The sequence below is a fragment of the Panthera pardus genome, unplaced genomic scaffold (assembly GCF_024362965.1).
Source record: "Panthera pardus isolate Hobbes unplaced genomic scaffold, ASM2436296v1 HiC_scaffold_8, whole genome shotgun sequence".
NCBI classification, from domain to species: Eukaryota; Metazoa; Chordata; class Mammalia; order Carnivora; family Felidae; genus Panthera; species Panthera pardus.
The window spans coordinates 25,109,046-25,124,418 of record NW_026527013.1 but is presented as its reverse complement, the minus strand read 5'-3'; the positions used below and the strand labels follow the sequence as shown (position 1 = coordinate 25,124,418).

The window sequence follows — 15,373 nt, the reverse complement described above, 5'->3', positions numbered from 1 at the left end:
CAGAATATGTTAACTGATTCATTCATTTTTTAAATGCTTTTTATTTTTATTTTTTAAATTTACATCCAAATTAGCATATAGTGCAGTAATGATTTCAGGAGTAGATTCCTTAGTGCTTCTTACCCATTTAGCCCATCCCCCCCTCCCACAACCCCTCCCGTAACCCTCAGTTTGTTCTCTGTATTTATGAGTCTCTTCTGTTTTGTCCCCCTCCATTTTTATATTATTTTTGTTTCCCTTCCTTTATGTTCATCTGTTTTGTCTCTTAAAGTCGTCAGATGAGTGAAGTCATATGATTTTTGTCTTTCTCTGACTGACTAATTTCACTCAGCATAATACCCTCCAGTTCCATCCACATAGTTGCAAATGGCAAGATTTCATTCTTTTTGATTGCCGAGTAATACTCCAGTGTGTGTGTGTGTGTGTGTGTGTGTGTGTGTGTGTACATATATACCACATCTTCTTTATCCATTCATCCCTCGATGGACATTTGGGCTCTTTCCATACTTTGGCTATTGTTGATAGTACTGCTATAAAGATGGGGGTGCATATGTCCCTTCGAAACAGCACACCTGTATCCCTTGGATAAATGCCTAGTAGTGCAATTGCTGGGTCGTAGGGTAGTTCTATTTTTAGTTTTTTGAGGCACCTCCATGCTGTTTTCCAGAGTGGCTGCACCAGCTTGCATTCCCATCATTTATTCATTTTTAAAATTTGCCAACTGTTACAGTGTTTTATAGCTATTTTTTTCCTGGTCTGGAATCCAGTTTAGGGTCATGCATTGCATTTATTGTCATGTATTCTTTAGCTTCCTTTAATCTAGAACAGTTCCCCGGGATTTCTTGGTATTTCTTGATTTTGAGAGTTTTAAAGAGTAGAGGCCACTTATGTTGTATGGTTTCCCTCAATGTGGGTTTATTAAATATTTCTTCATGTGTTTAGATTCAGATTACACATTTAAAAAATATCTAGAGTGATAGGAGAATACTTTTTTTAGGCTGTGCATTTTTCATAGGAATATTTACAGGACTGATACGGTGTTTTTCTCAGTGTGTCATATCAGAGGATTCAGGATATCAGTTTTTATATCAGTATTGGTGACATTAGCTTTGATTACTTAGTTCAGGTGGCATCTTGTAAGTTTCTCCATTGTAAAGTTATGGTCTTTCCCTTTTTAAGTAACAAGTAAATCAAAACTATGGCAGTCCTATTTGTCATGAAATGTTAACCTACTTAGTTTTAGCATCTATTGATGCTAAACTCCATCATCCCATCTCTGTTTATTTGTTAGTGTTCTAACAGAAAAGATTTCCCTTCTCCGCCATTTGTTCATTCAATTGTTTATGTCAGCAGGGGTTCATGGATTCCTAGTTTTTTCGGTGAGTTCTGGCCCATTGCTAACTATCATTCATTTGATACTCATTGTCTCAGATGTGGCTGGGGAGAGCCCTATAAGCTGGTGATTCTATCCCTTGTTCTTAGAACATTTCATTACTTCTTTTTTTTTTAATTATTTTTTAAAAACTATACATTTTCTTCTTCTTTTATTTCTTTTTTTATTTTCTTAATGTTTATTTTTACGTTTGAGAGAGAGAAAGAGAGACAGAGTGCGAGCGGGGGAGGAGCACAGAGAGGGAGACACAGAATCTGAAGCAGGCTCCAAGCTCTGAGCTGTCAGCACAGAGCCAAATGTGGAGCTTGAACCCATGGACCACAAGATCATGACCTGAGCTGAAGTCGGACACTTAACAGACTGAGCCACCCAGGTGCCCCTCTTTTATTTTTTTTAAGTTCATTTATTTTGAGACACAGAGAGAGAGTGAGCAGAAGAGGGGCACAGAGAGAGGGAGAGAGAGAATCCCAAGCAGGCTCCACACAGTCAGTGCAGAGCCTGATGTGGGGCTCAAAACCACGAACCATGAGATCATGACCTGAACTGAAATCAAGAGTCAGACGCTTAACAGACTGAGCCACCCAGGCACCCCTCATTACTTCTTTATACAAAAAGATTACCAGGATCATCTTGTATTTTCCCTGCCCTAGCCCTGGAATTAGCCTTTTCTCCAAGGAGCCCTGGGTCCTTTTAGTGGATAATGGCAGTTTAAAAATAAGATCTGGGCCCTGGGTGTGTTTATAGCTCCTAGGGTGCCACTGCTTTTATACCTCTCAGTAGATAGAGGTAGGGAAAAACACAAATGTGTGTGTATAACCATGAATTTGTTCTGATGCCTCCAAGTCCAACCTACCTACATGTATCTGTTTTTTAAAAAAATGGTTTTAGATGTATCATCTTTCTTTTTAGCACAGAGACACATAAAGGAAATAGCCACCACCAAACAAAAGGACAGTTGTTCCAGTACCCACATAATCTATAATGGCATTAATAAAATGACATATATACATGCTTAGGGTACATAAGTACAAGAAAGCACCAAATAAAAAGCGATAGTCTTCTTCCTACCCTAGGCTTGTCCCCAGTTTCATGTGCTTCCTTACAGGAAAAACTTAATACATATATCAGGGTGTATGTATGTATATGAGAGTATGTACTTTTTCTGTTTTCTTTTTTTAATGTTTATTTATTTTGAGAGAGAGAGTGAGCATGAGTGGGGGAAGGACAGAGAGAGAGGGAGAGAGAGAGAATCCCAAGCAGGCCCCACAGGGTCAGCACAGAGCCTGATGTGCAGCTTTATCCCATGAACTGTGAGATCATGACTTGAGCCGAAATCAAGAGTTGGACGCTTAACCGACTGAGCAACCCAGGCGCCTTTGTACTTTTTCTCCTTTAATTTTAAGAATTTGACATAGCAGGAAACAGGCTGTGCATACTGTTTATTATTATTATTCTATTATTATTATTTTGGTAACTCAATATATCCTGGAGGTCTTTCCATACACTGGGTGGCTCTACACTATTCTTTCTAATAGCATGGTATGTCTCATTATATGGATAGACTAGTTTTACTTAGCCAGTCTGTTTTGGTGGACATTTTGTTTCCAGTGTCTTGCTATTATAAACAGTGCTACAGTAAACACCCTTCTGCACAGGTCTTGGTCAAAGTATATCCATGGTTTCCCCACGGTTGTTCCTATTAGTCATTTTATTGGTATTATCAGAGCATCTTCCAGAAAGTTCACTTATATAAGCTCACACTTTTGCCTGCAGTATATAAGGACAGGTTAAATGATTTTGTTGACACCTGCCTCCACACTTCTAAGGCTCCTGATTATAAGTCTCCAGTGTTCCCACCAATCATGGAGACCAAGAATCAAACCAGGCTTCCATTCTAAGACTGTAATTAAATGCCTATTTGTGTTGTTGTTTCTCACCTTAATTGAAAATCTGCAGGTCTAATCTCTCCATGCAAGAACGAACTTCACCTGGTGAATAGAGATACAAAAAAAAAAAGTAACATTGGGGTTGTCCTTGTTAGCAGTAAGGGCTTATACTTAAAGCAGTTTGGTCTCTAATTTGTAATCAAATGAAGGCAGCTCCCTGATAGAGTCTTGCCAGGACCTTTTGCCAGAGGAGAACTGTGGGTGGACCATGAAGTCAGGAGAAGGAGGAGCTGTGACTCTCTCTGACTTCTGGACACTTCCCAACCTCTGATCAGAGAGGAAGCAGACTCAGCCCTTTGTGTGTCTTGTACAAGGGAAGATCAATGTGAAGGTCACTTGATTTTAAATTTCTTCCCAGACTTATCTTTAAAATCTCATGTAAATTGACGTTCCGTTCTTGTTGAAGCATACAAATAATGGCTGGCATGGCTTCCTGCAAAGTCAAGTTGATGGACTGTGTTTATTCTGTGGCTTCACCTGCCTCCTAGTACACTTCCAGTGTTAGAGGCACCGGGCTATATTCAGCTTATCTTTGGCTCAGTCCCACAGAAACAGACCCAAATACAAGTGCAAGTGGTTTATTTGGGAAATAATCCCCAGAAGCACTGCTGACGAAACAGGGAAGAGACAGGGAAGGGAAGGAAGCTGATACAGGACGTAATCATGAACAGGTTAGCTCTGTGGGCAGCTGGGTTTCAATCCTGCTGGGGACTGCTGGGACACTACATAGGACAGTGGTTCTCAAACTTTGCTGCACATTAGAATCACCTGGGGAGCTTTTGAAACTCCTGATGTTCAGAATCCCTGGATAATGGGAGCCAGGCATGAGAGTTTTTTAAACTCCCTTGGTGGTTCCAGTGTACGGTCAAGATTGAGACCATATCTCAGAGTTGTCCCCACAAACTGTAGGAAGCTGGGCTATTTGCCTACTAACTCCTGATCACAGGTTGAGGGCTGCTCCTGATGGCATTAAATCCCTAGCATTTCTGGCCAGTAGAAAGCCCAGTTACGTAAGGGAATAGTGGTTGCCTAGGGATGTGGACCAGCAGGACTGGCTACACAGCCAGATCTGACATAAAATTTTTTTGTTTTGTGCACTTACAGAGCACCTTCAATGAGCCACTTAAACTCTTTAAGTCTCAGTTTCCTCAGGTGTAATTATTTTTGTGTGTGTATACAGCTGTAAAGATTGGATGTCACATGTGGAAAGTACCCAGCATGCAGTGGATCCTTTTTAAAAAATTTTTTAATGTTTTTATTTATTTTTGAGACACAGAGACAGAGCATGAGTGGGGGAGGAGCAGAGAGAGAGGGAGACACAGAATCTGAAGCAGGCTCCAGGCTCTGAGCTGTCAGCACAGAGTCCAACACGGGACCCAGACTCACAAACCGCAAGATCAGGACCTGAGCTGAAGTTGGACACTTAACCGACTGAGCCACCCAGGTGTCCTGCAGTGGATTCTTAATAGACGGTTGTCATTATAAACCCAGCAAAGGGAAGGAGGAATGAAAAGGAAGAGCAGCCAGAATATGCCATAAAAAACCCTAAACTTCAGCAACTCAAGTTGTGAGTTCTAATCTGATAGCCAGTACCTAATGGTTCTGCCAGGGAACCTTTTCTCTATTTAAAGGACTGTCTTGATGAGTTGTCAGGATTTACAATGCGTCTCAGCAGGTGCAGCCAGTATTCACCTCTGCTTTGTGTGGCAAGGTGCCTCCAGGAGTAGATGGTCCAGACACCAGGGAACCAAAGGAAGCCTTGCTCTCCCTATGGTTAAATGCCTGCCTGTTAGCATTTAAGGACCTACTTAGGAATGCATGGGGTGCTGTGGCTGATAAGGCATCACCAGCACCGGGATCTTTCTAGATAGGAAAAGGCAGGAACACAAAATGAGTAAAGATCTGAGAACTCTCCTTGTAAAATCACGTTCCCAGTATTACTGTGGACCACAAACACGTTTGACTCTGAATTGTGCAGTTGGATTATTGAAGTTGATTGGTTACATAGAGTAATTATCTAGAAATTAAGCAATTGTTTAGACATTCCCTAAACCATACAAATAACTTTTTTGTTGATAAGGGCTTCAAACCGTTGCATATGCAAAGAATTTTAATAAATGAGAGTTCATTATGCTGTTAAAAGTAAATGAATGAACACATAAAAGAGGGCCAGGGAAGCATCAGCGATTGTAATGTGTTATGAACGAAGGACCGTGATTAGTCCGAGTCAGTGCACCTGAGAGCCAGTAAAAATATACACAAAATAATTATAGTAATTATTAGAAGGCCAAGAAAAAAGCACTCTGGTTAATTCAATTTTGTGCTTCCTGTCACATCCTATTGTTGAAAATCTTTGTGAATAACACCCCCTTCTCCCAAGTTAAACTGATGCCCATAATGAAGTTTTTCTAGGTAATCTCTCTGGAAAATATACTCACCAGCTCTCTACCCTGAGTAGACCACGTTTCCTGTCTTCTTTCCTGCTCCCCTGGCCTTGAGTGTTTTTGGAGGGAAAGGTGGTCTATGTTTGAGGAATGACAGTGACTCTGGCTGCCAGTTGGTTAGCAGGGCTCTCCCCTCCTCCCATTTGTCCGGTTGGACGTGATTTCCTTCCCGTGGGAGAGAAGGACCTTTCCTTGGCCAGGACGATTTCATCTCTGCTTCCAAACAGCCTAAAGGCCAGGTGTTCCATGGCCAAAATCAACAATCAGGGCTTTTCCTAGTTTTCCAAAGTCAGGTTAGTGGGTAGACTTTTATACATTTTAAGTATTTTCTCTATGGTTTGTTTCCTCTGGCACCTGCTCTCACTTGCTGTTACTGCTATAGTTGCTTCTGCTACTATTTCGCTGATAGTTGAGTAGCTACTGTGTGCCAGGCATTGTGCTAAGCCCTTTACCCACATTGATCTAGTTAACTCTCATGATAACTTTTGTATTCCCATTTTATAGATGAGGAAACTGAGGTTTGAATAGGTGAAATGATGTGCTTAAGGTTCTACAACAAATACAAGTCATAACTTGGGTGTGAAGCCACCAAGTCTGACTTCAGTGCCAACTTAGCATTTTCAAACTATAGTTAATGGCATCTGAACATAAAATTACATTTCATGTTAGTTATGGTTTCTTCACTAGTAGCTCAGAGAACACCAGGATTTCCAGGTTTGCTACCCCATGAGCACATTGAAGAGTCTAGAAAACAGGATCAGGTTGCTGGATGTTGGAGAAGGGTGTTTTAAAAATAGGAGGAACTCCCAGGAGTGTATTAAAAATGAAGGAGGGGTCCCTCTCTCGCTCACGCCTGCAGCTTCAGACAGGAGCAAAACAGAATGTGGATCCGTTCCCTGCCCAAACGTGAGTTTAGCAAGTCAAGCTCCAGCTAAGGGCAAGTACAAGAACACAAAATCCTTTTGCTAATCTCTCCCCAAAGAAGGCGCAGATGAAAGGGAGGCATTAAAGCCTCTGAAACCACCATAGCTGTTTGCCAGCAAAGAGATAAATCAAAAAAGGTTTGAGATCTGGTTTGAATTTAATAATTACAAACGACTAATCGGGGGCCATTTGCTGTCAGGTTGGGAGCTGCACTCCTTCCATCAGTGTGTTTTTGCTGCTCTGCTCACTTGGTTATTAAATAGAAAAGCCCTGTGATTAAATAACAGGGCTGTTCCGACACTAATCAATTCAATCTCAGCCATTTAAAATGAAGTCAGGCCTTGCATTTGCCCTGTCTCTGTGAGAGGAGTAAGGACAACACACTGGAAACGTGACTGAAGGTATCTGGAGAGCGTCCATTTAGACCCCTGTGTGCCGTGGGTAGTTCCAGGATGGTCAGGCTGCGTCCTAGCCAGGTTCCCCCCATCCTGTAGGATCCCCATCTCTGGTACCCACCCTGCCCACCTCACGATGTCAAATAACAACAGAACAGCGGCGACAACAGTGGTAATGGAAAGTGCCACAGTAACAAGAATAATGACCATTTTTTAATCTTTTGCTATTTGCCGGGCCCTGTTCTAAATATTTTATTTCCTTTAATCTTCGAAATAACCCCATGATGAAGAAATCAAAGCTTATGGAAGTGTTTTATAGACACAGATCCCCACATCTAGAAACTGCCCCCGGCCCATTGTAGGTCCTCAGTGAATAATTGTTGAGCGAATGAAGGGATAAAGAAGTAAGTTTATCACACCAAATAGCAAATAGTGGAGCTGGATTTTGAACTCAGATCTGTCTCATTTAAGCTCTTAATTTCCTTCAGGTATGTAGGGAAATACTTTGTGAGCCTTTTATATTGTTTTTAAAAGGCATTATTTTAAATGTGTTTAAATATATTTTATATTTTTAATATATTCAAATAAGGTACATGTTGGTTTTTTTAAAAATTTTTAATGTTTATTTTTGAGAGAGACAGAGTACAAGTGGGGGAGGGGGCAGAGAGAGAGAGAGAGAGAGAGAGAGGGAGTCACAGAATCTGAAGCAGGCTCCAGGCTCTGAGCTGTCAGCACAGAGCCTGATGCGGGGCTCAAACTCATGAACCATGAGATCATGACCTGAGCAGAAGTTGGATGCTTAACTGACTGAGCCACCCAGGCACCCCATATTGTTTTTAAACAATATAAAAAGAGAAATAGCATTGTAAGGCAGAAAGATCAGTGGTTTGAGAATTAGGCTGGCCTAGAGAGAAATCCCTCTCTAGTATTTACTAATTTTGTGACCTTGAGTGAGCATGAGTGTCCCTCACTGTAAAATGAACACAGCAATTCTTATTTAAACTGGGTTAAAGAGTAGCTTAAATGGAACAGTCCTTTAAATTGTGAGCACAGTGCTTGGCTCATAGCAGGTGCCCACTTTCAGCTTTCACTTCCTTCCTCTTGTGTATTAGAAAGCACCTGGAGGGGCGCCTGGGTGGCTCAGTCGGTTAAGCATCCGACTTCGGCTCAGGTCGTGATCTCGCGGTCCATGAGTTCGAGCCCCGCGTTGGGCTCTGTGCTGAAAGCTCAGAGCCTGGAGCCTGCTTCAGATTCTGTGTCTCCCTCTCTCTGACCCTCCCCCGTTCATGCTCTGTCTCTCTCTGTCTCAAAAATAAATAAACATTAGAAAGCACCTGGATTCTCCTTGGATTCTGAGATTCCAAACCTCAAAGATCTCAAGATTTGAGTCTAGAGAGAATGGGAGCTGAGCCCAATAAGGATAAGACATTAAGGCTTGGCCCAGTTCTTCTGAACATTGATCAGTCAGGGATAGGGTCAGTGCTCTCCATAGAGAGCCTTACCCAGGACACCAGAGAAAAACTAGTTGTTTATGGACCATTTACTCATGAGATTTAGTGGTCTACCTTGTTCTATTAGAAGGTAGCCATGCCTAAAGGAGAGAGCCATTGAGTGGCCTGGAGAACAAAGATGCTTCATGAAAGTGGGTTGGAAGGAGCACAGGTGAAGACTTATGGTTGAGATAGCAGGATGGTGTTACCAGTAGTGAGTCTCAAACAGAGTCCACTCAGATCCATCCAAACATACCCCTATCTCCATCAGACCTTATATCTGAATATATGAGGTTTGCTTTGCTCTGTTGCAAATTAACAAAGGGGCTTTGTGTTTGTTTGTTTCTTTTTTTTTTTTTTAATTTTTTTTAACGTTTATTTATTTTTGAGACAGAGAGAGACAGAGCATGAATGGGGGAGGGTCAGAGAGAGAGGGAGACACAGAATCTGAAACAGGCTCCAGACTCTGGGCTGTCAGCACAGAGCCCAACACGGGGCTCGAACTCATGGACCGCGAGATCATGACCTGAGCCGAAGTCGGACGCTTAACCGACTGAGCCACCCAGGCGCCCCTGTTTGTTTCTTTTGATTCGAGAAACATGAGAGAGTTTTTCTAGCACCCAAGCACCTCTAGAAAGTATCTCATCAAATATGTAACCTGCAGGTCTAAGGAACCAGATAGTATATTCAGCCCCTTTGTTCTTATAAATTCCCCTCTGTAATTGCCTTTCCTGCCTGCCCTAGATAGGTGCCTAGGTGTTCAAAGGGTTCAAGTGCCCATTAAGTTCACTTATGATTTGGTTCAAGCTGGCTGTTCCCCTTCAGTTGAGGTATTCTTATACTTTGATTCCTTGCTCCTAAAGAATGAATCCCTGTGCCATTGCTGAGGGCAGTGCCTGGATAGATGCCCTGGTCATGGGAGTCCCTCACCCTTGAACAGATCTGACATTCCTTCTCATAGGGGGAGTGGAAGTCACCCATATCCCACTTAGACCAATGTTTGAACAGCCATGATTTAACATCTCTATGTATTTTAAGAAAAATAAATGCCTCCATTGGTAAGGGAAAAAAAACCTTTCTTATTTGGAAAGCAAGAGTTGTAGCTTAAACTTGCAGGTTTTGTGTCTCCAAGGAAATCTGAGGTTGAAGAATGTCAGCTTTCAGTGATCTTTGCTTTTGAGGTTTTGATTTAATTTTGGCAGCCAGGTGGTTAGCGGAAGGGAAGGGCGTCACCTCAAAAACACTGGCCTCCTTTATTCATTCTTTCGTTTAGTCACTCATTCAGAAATTATTCATTGACCTACTGCACAGGGCACTGGGGTTTAAAGTTATGTACGCAAATCAGCGCAAACTATAGCACCCAAGGCGCTCTGTTTTCATGGTTGAAAGGGAAGTAGACTCTGCATTCGCTTCAGTAAATTGAACAAGAATAACAGGGTGGGTCCATGGCTCCTCCAATTGGCTGATGAGAACATGCAGGGCCAAGTGTGTAAATGCAGACAGTTTGCTCAGTGTCCTTCCAGCCTAGGAACCTCCCCTCCCCCACAGGTAAGCTGCCCTTTGTTTCTGATGCACAGGGAAAGTAAAATGGTGGCTTGACTCAGCCCTAGCCTACCTGGTGGCAGGCAGTGATAGCTTCTAAAACTATAAAGGACCACAAAATGTTATCTAGGTGTACTGTCTTCAAGGCCAGTCCTTTAATAGAATAAGTTATAAAGGTGTTTCCTCCCCAACTCCTCATGTGCAACACTTCCTTACTCCATCTCTGTACGATGTGCCCTTCCAGACTCTGGGACAGGACAGTGTAGTGGGGAAACACATAGCCTGGAGCCTGATGAATCCAGGCTCTGCCTCTTGCTAATTATAGAACTTTGGGCAAATCCCTGCCCCTCTCTGAACCTCCATCTCCTCCTCTGTAAAATGGAGATAACACCCTCTGCTTTCTGAGATACACATTTGTCTGTGTCTCCAGGATTTAAATTTCCCATGAACTGTTCTTCAGATCGTTGACATGAGCTCAGCTCTCCAATAGTTTAGAAATTCCTGGGTGGAATTTAGAAGCTCCTAGGTTGTGGTATGCAACCCATGCATGGGGCTGTGTCACCCGCACACCTTTCATCGCGTGGGTCAATCAGGCTGGCTGGTCTGGTGGAATGGGTGCCCATTTGGTCCCCTCTCTCTCCCGCTGTGCCCCCGTTGGAGTTGGGTAATTGGTGAAGATAACAAGCTTCTCAAAGGGTGCAGGACTGAGGGCATCTGCAAAACAATCAAGTGCTGTCGTAGGGTGTGGGGGCCATGCATCAGGTACTGCAACAGGTTCTGGAACGTGACCTTGACAGACCAAGTCCTGCCTTCATGGGCTTATGGCTCATGAGAAGGTCAGCCAAAAACCAGAAAACAAAAGATTAAATTAAATGGGGGAAGGGAAGGAGGAAAAAAAATAGATACAAATAGGGAGGGAGGGAGGCAAACCACAAGAGACTATTAAATACAGAAAACAAACTAACGGTGGATGGGGAGGTGGGGGAGAGGGAAAATGGGTGATGGGCATTGAGGAGGGCACTTGTTGGAATGAGCAGTGGGTGTTGTATGGAAGCCAATTTGATAATAAATTATATTCATAAAAAAATTAAAAAAGTAAATTATCGTTCTAAACTGTGTCTCCCTTTCTAGTCTGTCTCAGCACTTCATCTGACTCATTCACAACGGAGATCACAATCTGTAATTATTTTGTTTTCTTTTTACTCCCAGTTAGTGAGCATGGAGCTTGCCTAGCTCATTCACTGCTGTATCCCCAGATCCGCCGCAGGGCTTTGCACATCAGAAGTGCTCAGTAAACACAAAACAAGTGAACAGATGGCTAAACGACACTTGTGAAGTTTTTGCTTCAGGCCCAGAACTTAACCATCAGGCTCCTTCTTGGTTGCTGGCAGTGGTCAGTCACCACCCCCTGTAATAGAAATCGAAAAGAAAATCCATTTTGATAACCCTTCAGCTTTCATTTTATAAATGTGTGGGTTTCTTAAGGAGATCACTCTATCCCCGATTAAGTGGCCATGGCTTAATTAAAAAGGCTACTAGAGGATGTTTATCTTCTGGATTTGACACTTGGAGCACATGAAGTGTCGGAGGTTAGGGGTGCTCTGGAAACTGGGTTCCAGCCCTGGGTAATTGTTGAGTTGGTCTGGAGAGAGCTATGTGCCTCTGAGGGAAAAAACTCTTGGAGTGCCTGGGTGGCTCAGTTGGGTAAGCATCTGACTCTTGATTTTGGCTCAGGTCATGATCTCACGGTTTGTGGGTTCAATCCCTGAGTTGGGCTCTGCACTGATAGCACAGAGCCTGCTCGGGATTCTCTCTTTCCCTCTCTCTCTCTCCCCAGCCCTGGCTCATATGCACACTCTCTCTATTTCTCTCTCAAAAATAAACATTAAAAAAAACCCCGTCTTCTTATCCCCTCTCCTTCACCAGGATGGGCTTCTTGAGATAACAGGCTACCATTAACATGTTGCATTGACAAAATTGTTGAGCTCTAAGACTGGAATTGTAGCACCATGAAATTCTATAACTTGACATTATTGGGTAGCAGCATATATCTGTGTGGCTTGCAGTTTGGGTAACACGTGACAGGAGCTGCTATTTATTGTGTGCCTACTGTGTGTCAGGTCTCGTTCCTGCCTCCATATGCATATCATCTATGATCCTAGCAACAACCCTACCTGGTAGGCATTATTCATCTCATAGACAACATCCCAGAGCCTCTGCCCCTCATGGCATTTCCCAAACGCCCAGGTATATAACACTGTGGCCTCTCAACGCAAGAGAAGCCAGACTCAGGAAGGGCACAGACTATCCTGGGTAGCAGCTGTCCCCTCTCTTACACCCCAGCACATGTTACTGATTGATTGCAGCATTGTCCCATTTTGCTGTGCTGTGTACTGCTTCTCAATACAGCTCCAGGCAGAGAAAACCAGACGTTCCGGGTAGTAAATGAGTTGTAACCTATTTGCCAAGCATGCTTTCAGTGATATGTGTAAAGGGTTTTGCCCCAGAAATTAGAATCCTGGATTCAGAGTGTTACACCCTAGCCACGTTACTTTGAACAAATTGTTTATCTCCCCTGACTTCAGTTTATTTATCCTAGAATGGAAATTATCCTTTGCTGTACTTGCCTCAAAAAGTCACCTTGTAAATATTAAGCAGTGAATTGGCTTCACTGACACCACAGTGCTGCTTTTAATTGTAACTAGATGATGAATCATAAGGGTCAGGTCCCTATACCAACATGAAGCATTCTCAAAATGGCACGTGGCTCTCCCCTTTTTTTCAAGGCTCCCCTCAAAGCCCCTGAATAGAGTATCTGACCCCCTAAAAATCACCTGGTGAGTTTGTTAATGCAGATTCTTGAGCACCATCCCAGATGGCTGATTTGGTATCCTGGTTCCTGGCCTTCATCTCTAAATCATTCCACTGCTCAGATGGAATAATATGTAAGATCTAGAACTCCATTTCTCTGGATAGAACTATGTGCACCTGTGGGGTTCTAAAGATCTAGGCGGCTGGCTATGGAACAAGAGGCCCTAGTCCCCTCCCAATAACTTTGGCCTATGCAAACACCTTCTTCTCTGAGAAGACCTCTCCAACCCCCACCGACGCTAAACTAATTATTCCTCACTGTGCTTGCAGAGTCTTCTAAGCCATGTTTTGAGCACCCACTGTGTACCAGGCACTCTGCTAAGCTCTAAAATGCGTTACCATATTTACTCCTCTCCCTTTGAGAGTAGAAGCTAATATCATCACTCCCACCTTAAGAGTTGAGAAGAGGTAACTCAGAAAAGTGAAGTGACCTTCCTAGGATGTTTGGATTTTTCTACATTCTAGTTAATTCCTTCAGGGTCTGTCCCTCCTGAAAGAATGTGAGTTAAGGAACTCACTCTCTGCTGCTGCTGGTCTTTGCAGTCCCAGAAGCAAAAGCAGGGCCAGGCTCATGATAGATGTTCAACAAATCTTCCTTGAACTGATTTGAAGAAATACTAGGACAATTGTAGTAAGACAGACAAGGATGGCTCTGGTTGCTTTCCACTTGCTGTCTTTCCTGCTCAGGGTATGATAGAGGAGGAGGAAGAGGTGGGCTTCTTTAGGGATTGAAGACCAACATGTCTCTGGATTCCATGGGAACTTCATGCCAGTGATTCTGGTCCTTTGGTAAGTTTCTGCCAAGTTATGATCAGGAGACTTAAAAAGTCATACCATAGGGACTCAATTGATACTTGCCTGGTTGGTTGAGCTGGAATGCAGAAGTGAGGTGAATGTATCCCTGATGAGCTCTATTATGGTTTGTAGATGGAGTTTCTTTTCTTTTTATAAAGAAGAAAATATATTTTCCACATCTAACCTGGCAGATGGTCATAAGTTCATTGCAAATACAGTTTTCTTCAGTTCCAGTAATGATTTTTCTTGGTGTTGATGGCTATAAAACAGGAAGATTGGAGATGATGTCTAAGATTTGTTCCAGCATTCTGGTTCTGTGATTATATCAGGATCCTGGACGAAGTTTAGAACTTTAGATTTAAATTACCCACGTACAAAGCACCTCTAGAAATGAAATATCTTCAAGTGAATTAGATTTCCTTTCCGGTCTAGCGTCTTCTTCCAAGTTAGTCAGAATCTTAACTTTATATCTAAATATCTAAGCCTTAATATATAAAGACATTTAGGAAAAAAGGAAATACAAAAAAAAATTGTAGCAGCAGGAATCAGAATAATGTAAGCCAATTACCTTAGAGTTTGAAGCTTCTCCATGATTTCTTAAGCTTTCTTAGAATTGTTCATTTACATAGGTTGGTTAAAGGTTTTCGGGAAACACGGTAGAAATGGCAAGGGTTGCATGTGCCATTCGATTGATTGCTTTTTTTCTTCCTTTAATCAAAGCCATAATCCCTGTTTGCATTTGAACCTTGTCTATCGTTTGTTTTGCAGCGAAAACGCAAGCAGAGCACCCAGGATGAGGATGCCGTTAGCCTTTGCAGTCTCGACATAAGCGTAAGTACAGCGCTTCCTGTTTCCTCTGCCGTGAGAACACGTCTCAGCTCTGAATCTGTTTGTCAACGTGCTGTGTGCCATAAGTGGGCTTCCAGGATCCGACAATGGAAGTTGTGAAGTGGGGAAAACTCTTTTTGACATTTCACTTGACTGGAGAAAGCTGCGTGGCCGACTTAAGCTCCCAAGCCAAGCTCTTCATTGCTCATGTTTTGTTTTTGTTTTTGTTTTTCTCATGAAATGAAGTATGAAATCAGTGCATCTGAGTAGAGTCTAGATAAATGCCACTGTGCTGTTTTAGAGGCTGGTTCCAGAAGATGGTCAGATGTTTGCTCCCTTACAGGGAAGTTAGTGAGTTGGTCAGGCAGCCGGTGCCCAAAGGCTGGGAGAAGTCTCCAGCAGCTGGCAGAGTGAGTGACTTCGGATTTAACAGATCTTCGTTTGACTCCAGATTCTACACTTACCATTTATGTGACACCTTTCCTTGCCTCTGTTTTCTCATCTGGAAAATAGGGATGAAAAGATGTCACCTAACAGGATTGTTGTGGGGATCAAATAAAACAACAAAAGTGAGACTACCAAGCACACTTCCTGGGACATACTAGGCACCCACCAAATGTGAGCCTTCTATTTTTCTTTAAAAGCAGAAGTTTGCAAAAGATATTTAATGACATGTTAGTCGAGTGCTGGTGATGAGAGAGGCAAAGAACTTTCTTGAATTTTTCAGGCTGTGTCCTCGGTGCTT

General features: G+C 42.7%; 1 protein-coding gene and 1 long non-coding RNA gene across 5 annotated transcripts in view; one reads left to right on the top strand and one right to left on the bottom strand.

Annotated features, from left to right (window-relative positions):
• The window catches only part of ARHGEF3 (Rho guanine nucleotide exchange factor 3), a 305,569-nt gene that overhangs the window by 146,972 nt on the left and 143,224 nt on the right, over window positions 1-15,373 (top strand). For all 4 annotated transcript variants that reach the window (XM_053897823.1, XM_019469998.2, XM_019469997.2 and 1 more), the window contains one exon: window positions 14,569-14,631. In XM_053897823.1, coding sequence (XP_053753798.1) covers window positions 14,569-14,631 — 63 coding nt within the window. The remainder of the gene's footprint in view (window positions 1-14,568; window positions 14,632-15,373) is intronic.
• LOC128775624 (uncharacterized) lies at window positions 11,317-13,051 on the bottom strand. Its single transcript, XR_008420491.1, has 2 exons — window positions 12,969-13,051; window positions 11,317-11,542 (listed from the first exon to the last, which is right to left on the bottom strand). It is a non-coding gene; the product is annotated as an uncharacterized LOC128775624 (long non-coding RNA).